Below are 19,850 nucleotides of genomic sequence, written 5' to 3' on the forward strand. Positions count from 1 at the left end.
CTGATTCATATATAGTCCATATACATTAGTTATTAAATGTATTTAAAAGACGAGTTTTTCTGATAAAATAATAATAAAAGAAATATTGAGTTAGAAGTAATCAAGAACTTATTAATTAAAAATATAACTTTTAAAAAGTAATCTAAATTGTATTAAAAATTGAAAATGTTAATCATTTTAAAATAATTCTATAAATAAGTATTATTTTAAAAATAAATTGAAAGTTTAATATTATTAAATTTTTTATAAGACTTTTTAACAAGATCGTCTTTAAAGGTGTACAAGACATAGGGTCTGTTTGGTAAAAATAGTGGTTGACTGATAAGCTAGCTGATAGCTTATAGCTTATGACTGATGGCTGATGACTAAGGACTTATAGCTTATAGAGGATGGTTGAGACTGATAGCTTATAAGCTCATTGAAGTGTTTGATAAAATTAGCGGTTCAATTAACTTATAAATATAAAATAACATAAAAGATATTCAATATATAATTATTTTATTTTAAATTAAAATAAATTATAAGGGTTAAAAATGAATTTTAATTGAAATAATAAGGATAAAAAAGAAGAAAAAACAATAAGCTATAAGACATAAGCTAAAACGCTATTTGAAATAGCGTCTGGAAAATAAGCTATAAGCTAGTAAAATAAGCTATAAGCTCGTGATGAAAAGACCGTTACCAAACGGGTCTAAATTATCATATGAGCTTATAAGACATAAGACATAAGCTATAAGCTCGAAAACATATCTTACCAAACAGAGCCATAGTAATGCACATGTTGAGATTTTTGAGATTTATAAATTAAAATTCTTTTATCAAATATTTGTCATTATTAAACCATAAATGATCTATATTTGATTTAGCACACTTACATCATAATTAATCTATATATTTTCAACTACTTAAACGACTATGCCTTTTAGTTGTGTGTTTTTAGTGTGTGATTTTTTTAAAATTAATAATCAATTTAGTTTCTAATATGACAAGATGTTATCAAATTAAATATTTTTTATAACCTATCAAATTAGTCTTTTAAACTAATTCAATTTTAAAAATATATGAATTAGAGATTCTAAAATGTCAAATATCATTTTTAATATAATCTAATATTATATATAAAGAGCTGGCAAATTGACAATAAGTTGTGCTGTTATCTTTTTTTGAATGTCAAAATCAATCCTCTTAAAATTTATATTTAATGTTCTAGGAGAGACAACATTACTATGAATGAACTTTTGCACTTTCCGTAAAAGATCTATTGTTTCAGGTGTTAGAAAACTAAAAGTGTCAATGACAAATAATATGAAAGCATGTTGATTGTCAGAACACGATTTCTCATGCTTGACCACTTTACTTGAAGCGATTTTGAGAGCTGCCTACCCCATAGTAAAACCTTAGGTTCCAAGTCACTCCAGTGAGAAAACACCATTCAAGTCTACACATATATGTTTTCCTCCTATCCACCCGTATACCAGAATATCTGGTGGCCTAAGTGTAAATACCCTAACGCGCCTAAATATATCAAATAAGACATTCCTAACAAAGTCATGTCAGTAGTTAAATCCTGAAAGCTCCTTACAATGAATAACATGTTCTCCAAAAGTATCCAAACATGCCTTGCGGCAAACAGGGCAAACCTCATCAATAAGAAATAAGAGAATCATAAACCGATATTTAAGGATGGTACGGTAGTCTACCGTTGACATATGTTGGCCTAGACCATCAATAGGGGTAACATGGAGAAAATCTTGAGCATATGCTGTTTACAAACAACCAAAAATTGCTTTCTATCTTGAGCTCATTTCAAACTTTACATTCATGTCCAGAACACTTTTATTAAAAAGGGCATTCACCAAAACATGTTGTGCTTTAAGAGGGATGCCGTCCTTTCTAGTAAAACCACTAAGGTCAAAATATGGAATCACAACACTAAAATCATCCAAATCTCAGTCGAAATCAAGGTTCATACCACATATCCCACTGTCTCTCAAAAATATGATCTTGTAACACTCAAGATTGGGCCCTAGAAGTCACAAACGCATATGAGGCAGCCACTACTACCGAGTAGAAACCCAATCCCCCAAATCTAATAGGTAAAAAAGTCATTCTCCATTGACGGTCTCCGAAGAAAGGACTTCCACCAACCATGGTGTCTTCAACTACCATTCAGTTTTTTATCAAACCAAATAGTTGTTTTCTCAATATGATTAGGTTGACATGTTCTAAGACTAAAAAAGAGTTTGACGATACCCATGCGAGAACGAAGTAAAAGAAGCTCACTCTGAGGATCCCTTAGTTGTGGCAAAATATGAATTAACTCAATAGTCCTGACCGCTCTCTTCATGAACCACCCCCTCGATAAAGGCTCAATCTCAATTAACAGTACTTCTAAACAACTTTATCGCCAACATCGGCCTCCCAATATCCAAAGTAAATAACTCCTGCAAAATATTATTGAAATATACCCTTAGTGAGTTACTCTATAACAAAGAAGACCAATAGAGTTTTTAGCAAACTCCATTAGAATCTCCCTATGAACAACATCCCACCAAGTAAAATCATGTACATAAAATCCTAAGTTAGCGAGCCTATCCGCGCAATGATTCCCTTCCCTAAAGATATGAGTGACCAAAATATTAATAGATTTAGTATGCTGAATATCATTTTCCCATCTGTTCCATAAAACCCAAAAGACAATGTGAGGCTTGGAGAAAGCAAGAACCACAAGCTTTGAGTCCGTTTCTATTTCAAAATAACTAACTCTTCTAACATACTACCTCCGGTCCCATTTATAAGAAAATATTTCTTTTTTAGATACATTGAATAAATAATGTATCTGGACAATATATTGTCCTGATACATTATTTATTCAATGTATCTAGAAAAGAAATCTTTTCTTATAAATGGGACCAGAGGGAGTATATTATTGGTATATTTGCATTACCGATAAATACTTGGTAATATGTTGAATTTATATTAATGTAAATAATATTAATGATCCCCAAAATTGATGTTGATTCATAAATCCCAATATTCGTCAAATGAAAAAAAAAAACATTATCACAAAAAAACCACACATAGTACTAAACGAGACGTGGTCACATTGTTTGCCTGTCATTGAGTATTTCTCACATAAATCACCACATCCACACACACACCTTATTAAAGATAATATTTCCACTCTCCTCCTATGCTTTAGTAAAACTCTACCATACATCAAACACATTTCATACAACACACACAACACAAGGCAAAGGTAACATAGCAATGGCTCAAACTATGTTGCTCATGTCTAGTGTCTCTAGCACCTATTCTGTTACCTTGAACAAAGATCCTTTGCTTCAATTACAGTGTCAAAGATTGAAGCCTAGGTTCTCTGATATCTCATTCAACCCACTCTCTTCTAATTCTAAGTCTTTTTCATCTCGCACATTTAAAACTCTGGCTCTATTCAAATCAAAGACCAAAGCCCCTGCTAAGGTACGTATTAATAGTAATAGTACTCATTTACTTTTAATATTTCAAATGTAACATTTTTATAATCTTAAGCTTCATTTCATTTTATGATGTTATATGTTCAGGTTGTGCCTAAACCAAAACCAAAGGTTGAAGATGGTGTGTTTGGAACTTCTGGAGGATTTGGTTTCACTAAACAGAATGAACTCTTTGTTGGTCGTGTTGCTATGATCGGTTTTGCTGTGAGTAAATCTTATCTCTATATCATATAATGTAATTCATGAAAATTAACATTTTTGATGGACCATATTAATTATATGGATTAGTAGGATTTATAATAAAATTACAACTTGTGATTCCAAAAGTGAGTAAATAGATAAATAGTGAAAGGATATCATGCAAATTAAAAAAGGTAGATGATTTTTGTAGCTAAACTAGTTTGAATTAAGTGTTAAATGAGATAAATGACAAATTCAAAACCCAATGACAAAAAGTTGGTCAGGAAAAGTTGATTTATTTAGTCAGAATTTTGAAACAAACACATCAATTTTCATTGACCAAGTTTTACTTATATTTACTATGTAACACGGATTTATGGATACGACACCACCGCTACGTATATCATAGTATTTAACCTTTATTGCTAAAAGACTTAAAAATATTTTAATCAAAATTAATCCTTCATTGATAATATTGTTTTAATATATGCTTAACTCTTTTAAACATGTGAGTTTTGTTTAAAAAATTTATATTGAACAACACTTGTTTTAGACGTGTTAACTTATATGAGTGTCATGTGTGAGTCAGTCAGACATTAATTCTGCAGAAAAATACATTTTTTTGAACACTTGTCTCATTTTTCCATCACATGAAATATGAATATTGTACAAATGTCGGACACGAGTGTCGAACCCTTACTAGTAAAGGTGTAAGTGTTTCGTAGTACTAGTGTATTTGAGATAGGAATAATAACCCCCAACATAGTACTACATTTGTGTATGGTAGATTACTTATGGCACAAGTTGTTTGTTGCATTTGCAGGCATCAATTTTGGGTGAAGCAGTAACCGGGAAAGGAATTCTATCACAATTGAATTTGGAAACTGGAATTCCAATTTATGAAGCTGAGCCACTTCTCCTATTTTTCATCATTTTCACACTTCTAGGAGCCATTGGAGCTCTAGGTGACCGTGGTAAATTCGTTGATGATGAACCTACTACCGGAGGCGTTATCCCTCCAGGAAAAGGCTTCAGAGCAGCTCTCGGTCTCAGCGAAGGAGGTAATTAACATTCTCTTTACGGTTCACAACACTCACACACACTGCGCACCAACCACTTGCGTTAAACTCTGATGATCGCCTGCAACGCGGTTACGTTACTATTATTCTTATAAATCTTTTGGTTGATTTTTGTTTTGTGAATAAAAATCAGGTCCTTTGTTTGGATTCACCAAATCCAATGAACTGTTTGTTGGAAGATTGGCTCAATTGGGATTTGCTTTCTCTTTGATTGGAGAGATTATCACCGGAAAGGGAGCACTAGCTCAACTCAACATTGAAACTGGTGTACCGATCAATGAAATCGAACCACTTGTGTTGTTCAATGTTGCTTTCTTCTTCATTGCTGCTTTGAATCCTGGAACTGGCCAGTTTGTAACAGATGATGAAGAAGATTAGATTAGAGAGTAGCTACTTTGTTTGTATTTAAAGAAAACTTGTACTTTTGTTTGTCTATGATCAATGCATTGAGTTCTTGGTAAACAGCTCTATCATCTACATTTGAATACAGATTATGCTATAAGAAACTGAACAATCTATGAAAGTAGACCAATGCTTTGCACAATTCGTACTAATATTTGCAATACTTGCCACTGTATAACCAATAAAACAATATATGGTTTGTATATACACAATTGATTCTGCCATTGGTTCTCAAGATCACTTTGTATGTTTTCCACGTTGCAATGATCCCTCCGTTCCATATTACAACATTTACTTTTTAAGTTCATTGACTAATTAATGTATCTGGTCTATATATAGACCAGATACATTAATTATTCAATGAATCTAAAAAGTGAATTTTGCTTATAATATGAGACTGAGTAGTATCTAGAAAGTCTAGGGACAAGTTAGAAGATACAATTTGTTGGTTAAATATTTCGAGTTCTGTTTGTAAGTTTTCAAGACCAGTTTATGTTTTTGCTAAACCTTCTTCACAATCATTTGTGTTTGATTCATCAACTGAGTCCTATATTGATCTAGCAGAGTCTTCATTTGCATCAACCAATCTTTGACTTGTTTGTAATTGTTATATGTTAGAGTTTTCCTATTGATTTGAGTTCTTGTCATTTGAACTCGGTACTACTTACCCCTCATTTGTATTGTTACAACTTACCAGTGGTTCCTGCAAGCCAAAGAGGAAATGTGCAGCAATATTTTCAGTTAGAGGCATTGTTTTTACAATATTTCTTGTGTCTTGGAATCCATCATGAAAAGAAAAGTGTTTCTCATTGAACATTATGTGTACTATTGTATCCTAAAAAACACACCCAGTTGTGAGAAATTGAAGCTTGTGCTTGTTGTATGGTTTAATACAAGGGTAACAAGCACATCCCAACAGTTTTAGGACACTATAGTCATTTATTATTTCGATTGAACCAAGAAATAGGAACTCTCATTATTAATGACTGGTGTTAATTTTGAATGAACCTGAAACAACTATTTTGAGTTTTTGTCCCATTTCGAATCATCAATGAATTTTTACCAGCTTGTTTAGTGAGATCTTGAAATCTATTAGTCTGGTGTGTAACATGGTTGTTGACTCTACTGTCAAAATATCACTCAAAATCTAGGCTATTAATATTGTAGGGTGAAGAAACAAATGCATTGTATCATTGTATGTACCTTGCTTCTCACTCTCAAAGTTTAAGTAATTTGTGCATGTGTAGGACTTATCAAACCAATAAAAGCAATTTACAGCCGTATGACCAGTTTTGGGTCTTTTACTTTTTGAATCAGTTGTCTCGCCGGGCTTTCAAATTAAGCCAGTAGACCCAGACAAAAATAACAATATTTATCAATTACAGATATATTTCATTTTTTTCATTCACACCGACGGTCTAATTAACTATAGTAATTGGCAAAAAAGTATTTAATTTCTTGACTCGTGCACAAAAGTTAAATTGAACAGATTCATAAATAAGGAACAAGCATCGAACAGATTCATAATCCACAAAAAACAAACGAAATAAATAGATTGGATTAATAGAAGAAGATCAACCACCTGCATGCTTTGGCGACTTGTGAGAAACTAGCCATTTTTTCTTCCAACTTTCCGATTTACTGTTCGCCCTTTCTTACTTGAAGTGTGGGAGTTTCCAAGCTTCTATCACCATATATACACAAAAACTACTACCTATTAGACTTCTCTTTAGTAGGTAAACGTGCAAGAGATTTTGGAAACTGGAGAAATCCACTTTTTCTGTGCATGCAGAACTAAATACAATCAACTCTTTTTAAGAGTAATAATTAATTCCACGTTATTTATACATCAGTCAATTTTCTAATTGTGTGGAAAAAATAACACATTGATATCTGTTTATTTTATAATGTAATCCAAAACTTATAGTATTTCTTTTCATACAATATCACACGTTAAGATTCATTAACTTAAAAACTCTAAAATAAAGAGTTTTATTTATTTTTTTCTCTTTCATAATTAATAATAATTGTTCATACTTATTTATTCGTTTATTTTTTAAATCTTAAGGAAAAAAAAAACAAAATTGTGGTATTTTATAAAGTATTAATTCTTACAAATACAAATTCATAATAGTCATATAACTATATCATTAATTTATATAAATTAATTTAATAAATCACAATATAAAAAAGAAACTAATATTATCATAAAAACTATAAAATAAAGAATTCTAATGTTTTTTTTTCTCTTTCACAATTATTAATAATTGTTATTGTGTTCTAATTATTTATTTATTTAGGTTTTCATACATATTTCAGCTTTAATTCGAAATATTTACGATTTAATTATTTTCATTTATATACATTTTTTAGTTTGTTTAATATAATTATTTAACCATAACAATATTATATTTATTTAATATTTATAATGTAGTCCACAAATTTAAATAATTTTTTTGGATTCATTATCAAACATATAAGATTACTTAATATAAAAAATGTTACATCTATGTTCAAATTTTCTTTTCCTCTCTATTGTAACTATTATTATTAATTGTTTTATTCTAATTATTTAGTTATTTAATATTTTTTTTCTTTCAAAATATTACATTTTTATTTATCAATCATTATGATATGTTGATTATTGTTTATATACATACGTCGTTTTTTTTTTAAATTTATTATTTAACCATAACAATATTATATGTTTTTGATTGTTATACCGACTTTACGTGACCCGTGCGGGCGCACGGGTCCTTTACTAGTAATTAAAGAAAAGTAAAATGATGTGATGTGGATTGGGTAGAGAGTCAAAGTCGTCGTCCTGTGACACGTTCATTCGTTCCCACATAACACAACAATAACAACCTTGTCACTTTCCTTTTCTTTACTTCTTCTTCCTCTTACATGTGTGTGTTGTTGTTCTTTCTTAATTCTCATCAATCACAATATGAACAATTCAGTACTTCACAATCACAACACTCCAACTTACTCTTCCTCTTCTTCTTATCGAAATCATAGTCAAAGAGATGTCCGCTACAGGTTCTCTATCTCTCTCTTGGTCGTAATATTTGATTTCTCTTTTTGTAGTATGGTTACTTTGTTTGATATGTGTCATGTTTTTTAAATGTTTATGATTTTTGCAGCTGTGGTTCTTGCGGCTATGATCTTAACCTATCCTCATCCAACAGAAACACATCATCAATAGATTCAACATACGGAAAATCCATAAAACGAGGCATCATCTCATTCTTCAACATTGATGATTCCAGGTTTACACAGGTTGATGAAATTGAATGTGCGCCTCATTTTTCTAAGCACTTGTGGGGTTTGTTTCGTCGAAAAACTAAGCTTCGGTGTAGAAAGTGTTGCAATCATATTGGTTATGCTTACAATGGTTACACATCATCACCATCTTTTATTCTAGTATCATCAAATGGAACAGAACCATCTTCTTCCAATGAAACACCAAGTCAAGTGAAGTACAAAATTCGTATCCGTGCCTTGCAGCCTTCGTCTTCATTAGAATATGGAAACGGAATCTCTGTCTTAGCTTGAAAAATTGCATACATAACATAAGTGTAATAGATATTGCATATTTGTATTGTCCCTTTGTATGTGCATAATATTGATCACCAGAGACTAAGGAGGTTGGGAGTTTCTTATTAATCAATATACATACATATGAACCTTTGTTTAAGTTAGGATTTTGGTTTTCATCCTTCCCTTGTCTGTCTCAATTAGTATTTTTTCTTTGTTGGTTTTGAAATGTATGTACCAAATGTTTTGTATCAGCTTGTGTGACCGCAAAGTTGCACTCGAGTCAAAATATCATTAGCACACTTTGCTTGATTCAGTATCATTCCCATTGAGGTGTCTTGAAATTCCATGCCAAAGACATTATGCATAAACCATTTGGAATTAACCATTTGGTCAAAATTCTTTAATGGTTATTCATTTGTTTCAAGTCCATGGTGTTTGTTTCAAGCCAACAAGGCCTTATGCAATTTGTATGCTCTATCTTCTTTCCCCTTTACCATATGTGAGAAGAATTCATCATAATTAACTCCATGTTTTTGCAATAAACCCTTTGCAACCAATCTTGTCTTGTGCATGAATACATTTCTCTCAGAATTCATGTGGTAATAACTTCTTCCTTATCATGCTTATGGCCATGTTGAGCACGTTTCTATTCCTCCCCTCTACAAGGTCATTCTGTTTAGGGGTGTATGTAGTTGTAACTTCATGTATGATACTCTAGCTTGCACAAAAGATTCAGAATTCTTTGAGGTGTGCTTACCCCCTCTGTCAGTTCTCAAGATCTTCACTATCTTCACACTGCATTTCTACCAACACTTTGAATATTTTGTAGACATTTAAGGCTTCAATCTTAACCTTGATAATAAAATAGCCATAACATCCTGAAGAACTCATCCACAAAAGTGATGAAATATATTTTACCATTATATTTCAATACTTCTAGTGGTACACAAATTACTTGATCAACTTTTTGTTCATGTGTTGTTGTTGCAAAGCACTTCAAATCTCCATTCTGAATACATGTCTTGAAATTCTTGTTTCTTGACCATGGTTTTAAATTGCGGTTGCGATCGCGGAAGCGGTTGCGGGTGTTGCGATTGCGACCATTGCAGTTGCTCCAATGCGCATTGCGGCCGTTACGGCGTGAACTTAAATTAGGAAATATTTGAAATACACCATTAAAAAACACTTAATGTTAATATTTTACATTACAAATCACATTTAAATTGAGTTTATGGATTCTCAAATAATGAGTTATGACGAAAATATGTTAAAAAACATGGGCGTAGGTGTTTGATGCGAAATCTAGTGTTGTTAGACGCGTGATTACAAATCACACCGCAATTGCGGCCCGATGCGGATGCGGAGGCTACCGCATCAGCAATGTTGGAGTTTCAAACAACTTCAAACAATCATTATCCATGACTAATGAGTAGCCTTTATGCATCAATCGAGTTACATTGCATGTCAGGGACAAACAACATTTTTTTTATCATTTTTTTATTTTCCTATCTTTTTTTTAGTATGATCACATGTCCCTTGCTTTCTGCTAAGATGGATTTGTCAGTCTTCTTACGCGCATCAAAATCAATTAGTCACTTCTGCTATAACTATTATCAACATTCACGTTTTTTTCAAACAAGCACATCCACAGGTTGCACCAATGGTTTTGGCTTGTGATCGCATTCAAAGTGCTGTATTCCATACATAATCGCCAAGTAAGATCCTTTTTGCGAAAAGGGAGAATTGGAGATGAAAATGCACCAGAGTTGTGTTGAATAACACCAATGTCAAGCAATTGTTATGTATTTTATTAAACTATTTACTTTCATTCCTATTATTTCCATTAAGGCAGAGCCATAACAGAAGATATGTAGAATTAGGTTTCTGTGTCATAACAATTCATGCCTTACGACCTTAGTTAACAACAACATAATAGTGACATAGCATAACAACTTTATTTTACATATTTCTAGAGATGAATATTCCTTGCTAGAATCATTTCTTGGTTTGCATCACAAGTTCTGTGTCACTTGGGCCTCCTACCACTTCTTTTGTCCTTGGGCCGTGGGATTTGGGATTCTCCTCATTTTTTTATATTTAAAAAATATTTTTATTAAAAAGGAGCGAACAAAATATTAGATAGTACAATTAAAAAAATCGATATGAATAGTGTATTTAAAAAATATAATTAATTTTATCGGATTTTTCAAAAAACTCCGATTCAAACTAATAGTTTTTTTTAAAAACCCGATAGTGTATTTTGAAAATTTCGGTAAAAACTCATACTTTTTTTAAAAAAATCTGGTAGTGAATTTTGAAAGATTCGGTAAAAACTCGTAGTTTTTTTTTTTTTTTTTAAATCTAGTAGTGAATTTTGAAAAATTTGGTAAAAACTCATCGTTTTTTAAAAACTCTAATAGTATAGTTTTTTGAACAATCCGAGAGTATATTTTGAAAATTTTCATAAGAACTCAAATTTTTTTGAACAACCAGTAAAAACTCATAAATTTTTTGAAAAATCTGATAAAAACTCATAGACTTTTTGAAAAATTTGGTAAAAATTCATACTTTTTTGAAAAATTCAACAGTGTATTTGAGAAATCGGGTAAAAAATTTTAGGATTTGAAAAAATCCGGTAAAAATTAATAGGATTTGGAAATTTTCAATTTTGTATTCGAAAAACCCGATAGTCCAAATCCGATAATTTTTGGAAATGCCGATAAAAACTTACAAATCTCCCAAAAATCTAGTAAAAACTCGTGAAATTCTTCAAAAATCAGGTAAAAACTCAGAAATTTTTTAACAAACCAAAAAATACACAATTTTTCAAAAACATAAAAAATCACAAAGGGTATTATGGTAAAAACACTACAATTGAGGGGGTGCCAGGATAAAATCTTTCGATTGTGAGAAGATTTTATTCCATATCTCAACATTTAAAGATGCAAGATTTTATCCTAACACTCTCCGATTACACCTGACACCCCCACATGTTTCTTTAATATCCATGTTGCCCTTGTGTAAATTTAATAAAAAAATATGGCTAAAATATCTAATAGACCAAATTGAAAAATCTAGTATCAAACAAAAATTTGATAGTGTATATCCAAAATTCTGCGTACTAGATTTTTCAAAAAATCGCGTATGTTAAGGAAAATACCGATTTTTTAAAAAGTTTTTATGTTTATCGATTTTTTTGCTTAAAATAAAAAATCAGGTAGTTTGCCTAGTACTGAATTTTTCGTCCATGAGTGAAACAGGTAGTTTTAATAGAATGAAAATGGGAAGGTTGAGATTTTGCCGACAGTTTTGTACAGCTGCAATTGCATCTTTCATTTTGTATGGTCCATAATGAATCCAAAGTTGTATAAATATGGGTCATGTGTTGTTAAGAAATATCTTATAATGTCGCCTTAGTTTTTGTTAAGAAATACCTTTCATTTTTGTTTACATAATGACTGCTATCGTCTGCAGGCACTAAGATTCATCCACACCATGTGGAGACGGTGGAGGTGGCGACACATCATCATAAGGTACCCCAATATGAGCATGAGAAGATCCAACATGAGAAGGTCCAACATCATCTCCATGATGCCTAGGTAAGATGATGCGAGGGTATGATACAGTAAGGTACCACTCCAAATATCCATCCACGCACTCCGTAGAGAACTGAACCTCCATTGTACGATCTCTAATAGAACGTGCAGAATCCATGATCTTACCATGAAACCAGCTATCAATGCCCTTAGATGGAATAACAAGGACTGGTCGTGGGATGTCCTAGACATATCCAAACTGGCGCATACACCTCGCAAGTAAGTATCTATCCACTAAGGTCTCCCATCACTGATAACCAAAAAACAATTAAGTATCATCGAACTCATGATGCACTTTATAGTTTGCGTAGGGTGTCCCAATGACCATGTCTATAGTAAGTGCATCAATCCTCCTCCTATACTCCATAACACCTCCTGGATGTGCATGATTTCCCTTCCATCTCTTTTCCCATGTGACTCTAACAGTAGTATGCTTAGCCTGCATGTTACAAATGGTAGGGAAATGCTCGTAGCTCAAGCACTGCACAAATATAACGCGTTTAACCTCAAACGCGAAATGTGTTTTACCTCGGCTAAGGCATCGAGGTAACGAAGGGCGTCATGAAAAGTTTCCACTAACACCCTAGTGATTCGAAAACCGAGGGGTATAGTTATATGCACATGAGTTCGAACCCCAGCAGCTGCACTTTTAATATTTACAAAACTAGCATATCTTTTATATCGGTTTAATAAAAAACCGATGGGTATGGTTATTATTATTTTTTTAGTTTTTTAAAATTTATTACATTTTTTTACCCAAAATAATACATTGTTTACCCAGAATATTACATTGTTTACCCATTATATTATATTGTTTACCAAATATTACATTATTTACATAGAATATAAAATTAAAAAAATTAAAATTCCATAGAGTTCAAGATAAAAATCAAATTCCCTAGGGTCGAGTTAGAAATCAAATTCCCTCGAGATTTAGACTTTAGATCTTCTAACTATTGAATCTTGGGGAAGATCTTCTGTTCTTGATGGGAAAAAAAAGGGTAAGATGATTAATAACAAATATCAAATCATTTTCGGTTTGAATAAATATTTAAGAAGAAAAACCTTGATTCCAAAAAATTTTCTGATCTTGCAATCTCTCAAAGAGAACTTTTCCATGCATCCTTAGGTTTCAAGCGCTTCATATCTTTTGTTTAGGTTAGATTTTCAATATTCAACATGGTTTTATAATAAATGTCCCTTAGGTTTCATGCGGATCACTAATAGTAGCGTCTTGAGCATTGATAAACATTAAATGGACGACAAAGATTTGTTAAGGCCGGTGAAATAATATAGAAAAAAACGCTTAAACATCACCTCGGGCATGTTAAACCACCGATGTGAATGCACATTTTTTTGTAACATTGTATTGACATAATATTAAAAATACATTGTATACAACAAATCTTCGGTGATATTAAGATTTAGATGCTAGATGTCTCATGCAGGATGATAGAGATCTTTGGTGGAATTCAAGTTTTGTTTCATACCTTTATGTTGCATATGCAAAAAATACTCCATAACTTATCCAACTTCATATAAGTTATATGTTCCCACCATGAGAATATTTATTTTCTGCACTTGCAATTCATCCCAGAGATATGTTGTAGTGGTGGTAAATATTCCATCTCTTTGGGGATGCTTCATATTATTAAGAATTAGGGTCAAATTTGTTTAACGAGTGTTTATATAGTTAATTATGATTAATACACCCCTCGGTTAATTGTAAAACCGAGGTAAATAATCATCTCATTTAATCATATCATGTAAAACCGAGGTTAATTGTAGTTAATTATGATTAATACACCCCTCGATTAATTATGATTAATACACCCCTCGGTTTATTTTAAATATTACATTATTTACACAGAATATTAAGGTAAATTGCTTGCAATAAATCTTTTCAACAAATATTTGCAATTATTACAACAAATATTTGCAGTTATTACTGATAAGTTAAGATTCCTTCTTTGTTTAACATTTCAAATGTTGAGAACTCTTTTTGTGTAACTTGAAACAAGAAAGATTTTCTGCACTTGCAATTTATCAAATGAGCAAAATTACAACAACAAAATTAATATCATTTTGTGAGATAGATTGCAAGGGCAGAAAAAAATGTTTTGTTCTAGATAGAAGAACATTGGAGATTTTTTTGATTTTGCAATCCATCATAAAGAATGATGCATGCGAGTTTGGGGCGGCTTCATATAAATAATGATTAGGTTAATTTCTGTTTGACGAGTGCTTTTATAGTGAAATTTGATCATTTGATCTTTTGGGTATAAAGAAACACCGATGGGTTAGTTCCTTTAGTTTACAATATAAACAAATAAAACATAAACTGTAATAGCTGGGATTCGAAGCGTGTACTGATTTGTTTTCACCCTCAGTTTTCTTAACAACCGAGAAAATATATTGTTTTTATTATTATAAAAAAAATAAAACATGGTGCGCCTGGGTATAATACCTCGTTTTTTTCTGGATGACGTGAAAGCTTCGTCGTGAAATGTATTATTTATAGTAGTGATATAATCACCAAAATAACTAAATTAATAAAAAATAATAATTTTTATACCTGAAATAGACTCATATAATCGACAAGCTATCTAGTCTCAAAAATAGTTGCCTCTCCAAGCGTAGTATATATGACAATCAATGCAGCACACCAACATGCCCAACTATAATGCTCAAGGCGAATAAACAGCCACATGTACTTTCCATCAATATAAACATGAGACTTATCTGCTAAGATAGGGCATCCTACAAGATGTAGTATGAATATCCTAGTGGTTGTCTCATACATACCCTAATACACTATATTGCCATACCTATCCCTTAGCCAAGATAGGAGAAAATGAGCTCCTTCATATACCTAAACTCCTTTATCATCTCCTCCTCAGTAACCCCCAAGTGTTGTACAATAGTCATATATGCGGTCTCCTAACTAATGATATGAGCGGTGTAAAAACTGCCTGCCACTGGAATATGGAACAGAGAGGAGACATCATCCAATGTGATCTTCATCTCATAAAATGGAAGTTGGAATTAATATCTCTCCTTATGCCATCGATCAACAAAGGTTGTCAATAACTGACTATTCAATATGGTAAGCAAACAGTCCACCCGTGGGAGATACAATAATCCTCAATCATCGCCTTCACCTCTAGTGTCATCACAACATCAGATAATTTCTTCAACTCCAACCCATGGGTAGGGAACCTTAAGCGGAATACATTCTTGTAACAAACAAAGTAAAAAGTATAGTTTAATTTCAAATTATCAATAGTAAATAAAGTCACATCATTGGCATATCATATACATACCTCTCCCTGCCATAATCTGAATGCCACCCGAATATCTAGCAAGCACAGAACAGTCATTGACCCACAAGGAAACCCTTAATTCGTGTGTACAAATGAGTTTATCGAAGCATGAGCAGTAACATCTATCTCGATAGGATGAGCAACCTTCATATCATCTGTAGCAAGTGCCTAATAGTCGTATGCAGAATAAGCGCCTTAATAGCCATCTTTGGAGTAACCTCTATAGTATTCGTCACCTTTACCTCAGAAGGATGGGGCACCTCTATCGTTTATGAAGTATGGGGTACCTTTGTCGTCTCTCAAGGATGGGGCACCTCTGTCTCTGCCACCATCTACACGTAATCCCGAACTGCTGCCTGAACATCAACTGGCTCATCCTCATCATCCTTCGTCCATCCAGAAGCAAATCTAGATCCTCAACGTCAGGTAGTACAAGATACAAGAAACTGAAACTGATCGGCTAGTTGTTTCCTATGAGGATTAATCGGTGCTACTTTCCCCTCCTGGAGATGTGAGCCCTTTACGTCACCTCTCCTCTCTCGAGCTCTCGCAGCACCAGCTCTATCACGCTCTCAACCAAAATTCATGCCATCTGAAGGATAGAAAAACACTTAGAAAGGGGGGGTTTGAATAAGTGTAGCTTTAAAAACTTGACCGATAAAAATAAATTGCACAGTTATTTTTATCCTGGTTCGTTGTTAACTAAACTACTCCAGTCCACCCCCGCAGAGATGATTTACCTCAACTGAGGATTTAATCCACTAATCGCACGGATTACAATGGTTCTCCACTTAGTCAGCAACTAAGTCTTCCAGAGTCTTCTGATCACACACTGATCACTCCAGGAACAACTGCTTAGATACCCTCTAAGACTTTCTAGAGTATTCTGATCCACACGATCACTCTAGTTACAACCTGCTTAGATAACCTCTAAGACTTCCTAGAGTATTCTGATCCACACGATCACTCTAGTTCCTTACAACTTAATGTAATCAATTCTAAGAGTATTACAATTGCTTCTTAAAAGCTATAATCACAAACTGTGATATTTCTCTTAACGTTTAAGCTTAATCTCACTAATATATTACAACAGCAATGTAGTGAGCTTTGATGAAGATGAAGATTCTGAGCTTTGAATAGAACAGAGTTTCAGCAAGTTAATATGAGTTGTTTTGTTCAGAATCGTTAACCTTGCTTCTCATCAGAACTTCATATATATAGGCGTTGGAGAAGATGACCGTTGAGTGCAATTAATGCTTTGCGTGTTCCGTACAGCATCGCATTTAATGTTATACGCTTTTGTCAACTACCTCAAGCCTTGTTCACGCTGTGTCTACTGACGTTGCCTTTAATAGCTTCTAACGTTCCTTTTGTCAGTCAGCGTAGCCTGCCACATGTACTTCCTTCTGATCTGATGTTTGTGAATACAACGTTTGAATATCATCAGAGTCAAACAGCTTGGTGCAAAGCATCTTCTGATCTTCTGACCTTGAAGTGCTTCTGTGCGTGATACCATCAGAACTTCAGTGCTTCTGATCTCATGTTCTTCTGATGCTTCCATAGACCCATGTTCTGATTCTGCTTCGACCATCTTCTGATGTCTTGCCAGACCATGTTCTGATGTTGCATGCTGAACCCTTTGAGACAAAGCTTCTGAGCGCCGAATTATGCATACTCTTTATATATTTCCTGAAAAGGAAATTGCATTGGATTAGAGTACCATATTATCTTAAGCAAAATTCATATTATTGTTATCATCAAAACTAAGATAATTGATCAGAACAAATCTTGTTCTAACACCATCTATTCCTCTAATCTTCACAGAAAAAATGAAACAAAATTATTTAACATATCGGATTATTCAAAATATGTGGTACCATTATAAGTTTTTCTGGATTTTTTGAAAAATCCGGTAAAAATCAAATAGAGCGTATGCATGTTTACAGGATTTTTCAAAAAATATGGAAACAATTATGCATTTCTACTATGCTTTTGTAATACGGTGGGAGAACTGACTTTAGAAATGTTGCGGATAGCAAGAGTCGCCACCGACTTTTATTTTATCCAATTAGGAAAGGCAAAAAGATCAAGAAATACCTTTGAAAGATTTTGAGTTCGGGGGGTATGTTATACAAAGGGAAGATATAAGCACCCTTTGTATCCATGGGTTCTTAATTGCTTAGCTCACTTTGTTTGTTTGAATTGTTTGAAAGAGTGTCATGTGTGAATTGAGAAGATTTGAATAAGGACTTTAGCTTGTAAATAAGCGTAGCCTTTTTGAATTGATTTGAAAAAGGGGTGTGAAAAGTAATTTGAAAGTTTGAATGTGAATGGAGCAAGCATTTAAGAGCACCTACCCTAAGTTTATCTTTCTTGTTCTTTAAGACTTTTGTTTGAAAGGGCTATCCATACCATAAAGAGGGCAGGTAGTCCTTTCATTGGATTTGAAAAAGGGTCATCGAGAATTATCGTTCGCCATAAGACTGTCCCTACCATACAGATGGCCAAGTAGTATTTAGGGAAGGATATAATAGTCATTTTAGGGAACCAGTGAGGATACCTTAGCATTCTAAAGAGTCTAACATCATTAATTGTAGGCAACATCGAGGCAAGATCATTTTGGTTTAGGCAACTACGAAGGGACTTATGATCTTTTTATGATGATAATGAACTGAGGGCAACATTGCTAAGGCATCCTCGTATTCGAGGGACTTGACTATTTTTAAATCGAAAAGGCAGCATAAGAAAGGTTGCCATAAAGGTGTGCGTGTGCCACAATCAGGTGATTCAGTTCGGATATTTTTATCTTGTAAAATTAGTGATTCTAAATTCAATTCATAGTGTTCACTCCCTGAAGTTACTAACCATGCAGTATAATTATTAGCAGCAATAAACAGCCGTTATAGTACAAAAAATAAAGGCAGAAAATTAAAATCCTAATTACTAATACATTTAAAAACTGAATAAGTGACCTATACACCTTCTAATATTTAAAAAACAGAAAATTGAATAATTGAAATAAAGGCAGATAATTAAATAAAAAGGCAGAAATAAAAAGGAAAAATTAAAAGGGCAAAATATTTAACAGAAGGTATTCGACAATCATAGAGTATGGGATGAAGAAAGAATTCGCGCATAAAAAAAACCTCAACAATTATAAGGTAACAGATAAAAAATTAAAAGGGTTAGGGAAAACAGTGATTAGTAGTCATGATGAAAAATAGTTAGCCAAAAATAAAATCAGGGTTTGAAAATCTAAAAATAATTAATTAGCCTAAAATTAAACTATTACCCTAAAAATAATTATTAGTCTAAAAATAAGGAAGAAAACCTAGCAGGCAAAAACCTAAGGGTTAACCTAGACTATGGACAACCCGATTAAAGGTTTCCCTTAGTTATCTATGGTTTTTGAAGTTCTAAGGCTAAATCTGATTTAAAAAACTAAAATTAATTTAAAATTATTAAACCTAAAATTAATATTATTCTAATTAAATAAAAGAAATTAATATTATAACTAACCTAAATTGACTATATGAACCAAATAAAATTAATTGACTAAAATAAATCAAAAGGGGAGTCTAATCCTAAATTTATTAAATTAAACTAATTCTAAGCATTATATAAAATTATATCAATTTAAAAAAAACTAAATCATTGTTTTATTTAACAAGAAAAAAAAGGTTTTGGTTTTGTTTTTTTTATAAAAAAAGGATGTGTAATTGGTTTTTAAAGAAAAAGAAGTAAAACAAAGTTTTATAAATAAATAAATAAATAATTAAAAAAAACCTGGGCGCTGGATCTGGTGTTATTGGCTTGTGAGTGTCCATGGCGGGGAAGCGTTTTCTGAGTCACTGGATCCATCTTCGTGACAATCTGATGCTGGGAAGCGAGGGAGTATCATGGGCGTGAGGAGAGGCGAAGCGCTGAATCTTGAATCACACAATTTGTTAAAAATAAAATGCCATGGCCAGGTCTCGAACTCAGGCCCTCAAAGGTACCATCCACTTGCTTTTGCCAATTGATCTCAATTTGTGTGCTGATAATAGTATGATCAATAATTAATAAGTATTAAAACAGAATCCAAATGGGATATTCAAACCGTGGGCCCTAATGTTGCGTTTTTACCAATCGTTGGAGGAGAGAGGAAGTGAGACGTTTGACCAGCGAATGAGAGGTTCCAGAATTACCCCGCACGCTGATCAAAAGGTCAGCCGTCCGGTCTTCATCTTC

General features: G+C 32.8%; 2 protein-coding genes across 2 annotated transcripts; both read left to right on the forward strand.

The window, feature by feature from the left end:
- The first annotated feature begins 3,179 nt into the window (after positions 1–3,179).
- LOC131661426 (photosystem II 22 kDa protein, chloroplastic) lies at positions 3,180–5,218 on the forward strand. The gene is made up of 4 exons (XM_058930966.1): positions 3,180–3,483; positions 3,585–3,701; positions 4,501–4,738; positions 4,890–5,218. The coding sequence occupies exons 1-4, from the start codon at positions 3,271–3,273 to the stop codon at positions 5,132–5,134; spliced, it is 813 nt and encodes a 270-aa protein (XP_058786949.1). The 5' UTR covers positions 3,180–3,270; the 3' UTR covers positions 5,135–5,218.
- A 2,765-nt stretch (positions 5,219–7,983) lies between these two features.
- LOC131655715 (uncharacterized protein At4g08330, chloroplastic-like) lies at positions 7,984–9,788 on the forward strand. The gene is made up of 2 exons (XM_058925536.1): positions 7,984–8,200; positions 8,305–9,788. The coding sequence occupies exons 1-2, from the start codon at positions 8,109–8,111 to the stop codon at positions 8,714–8,716; spliced, it is 504 nt and encodes a 167-aa protein (XP_058781519.1). The 5' UTR covers positions 7,984–8,108; the 3' UTR covers positions 8,717–9,788.
- The last annotated feature ends 10,062 nt before the right edge of the window (positions 9,789–19,850 follow it).

This window comes from Vicia villosa, linkage group LG3 (assembly GCF_029867415.1).
Source record: "Vicia villosa cultivar HV-30 ecotype Madison, WI linkage group LG3, Vvil1.0, whole genome shotgun sequence".
Classification (NCBI taxonomy): domain Eukaryota; kingdom Viridiplantae; phylum Streptophyta; class Magnoliopsida; order Fabales; family Fabaceae; genus Vicia; species Vicia villosa.

What these genes read in the sequence shown, in the direction of transcription:
- LOC131661426 (XM_058930966.1), top strand. Translation starts at nt 3,271, where the DNA reads ATGGCTCAAACTATGTTGCTCATGTCTAGTGTCTCTAGCACCTATTCT. An exon ending in AGACCAAAGCCCCTGCTAAG is followed by an intron (nt 3,484 to 3,584) that starts GTACGTATTAAT and finishes TTATATGTTCAG; the next exon opens with GTTGTGCCTAAACCAAAACC. An exon ending in TCTCGGTCTCAGCGAAGGAG is followed by an intron (nt 4,739 to 4,889) that starts GTAATTAACATT and finishes AATAAAAATCAG; the next exon opens with GTCCTTTGTTTGGATTCACC.
- LOC131655715 (XM_058925536.1), top strand. Translation starts at nt 8,109, where the DNA reads ATGAACAATTCAGTACTTCACAATCACAACACTCCAACTTACTCTTCC. An exon ending in CAAAGAGATGTCCGCTACAG is followed by an intron (nt 8,201 to 8,304) that starts GTTCTCTATCTC and finishes TGATTTTTGCAG; the next exon opens with CTGTGGTTCTTGCGGCTATG.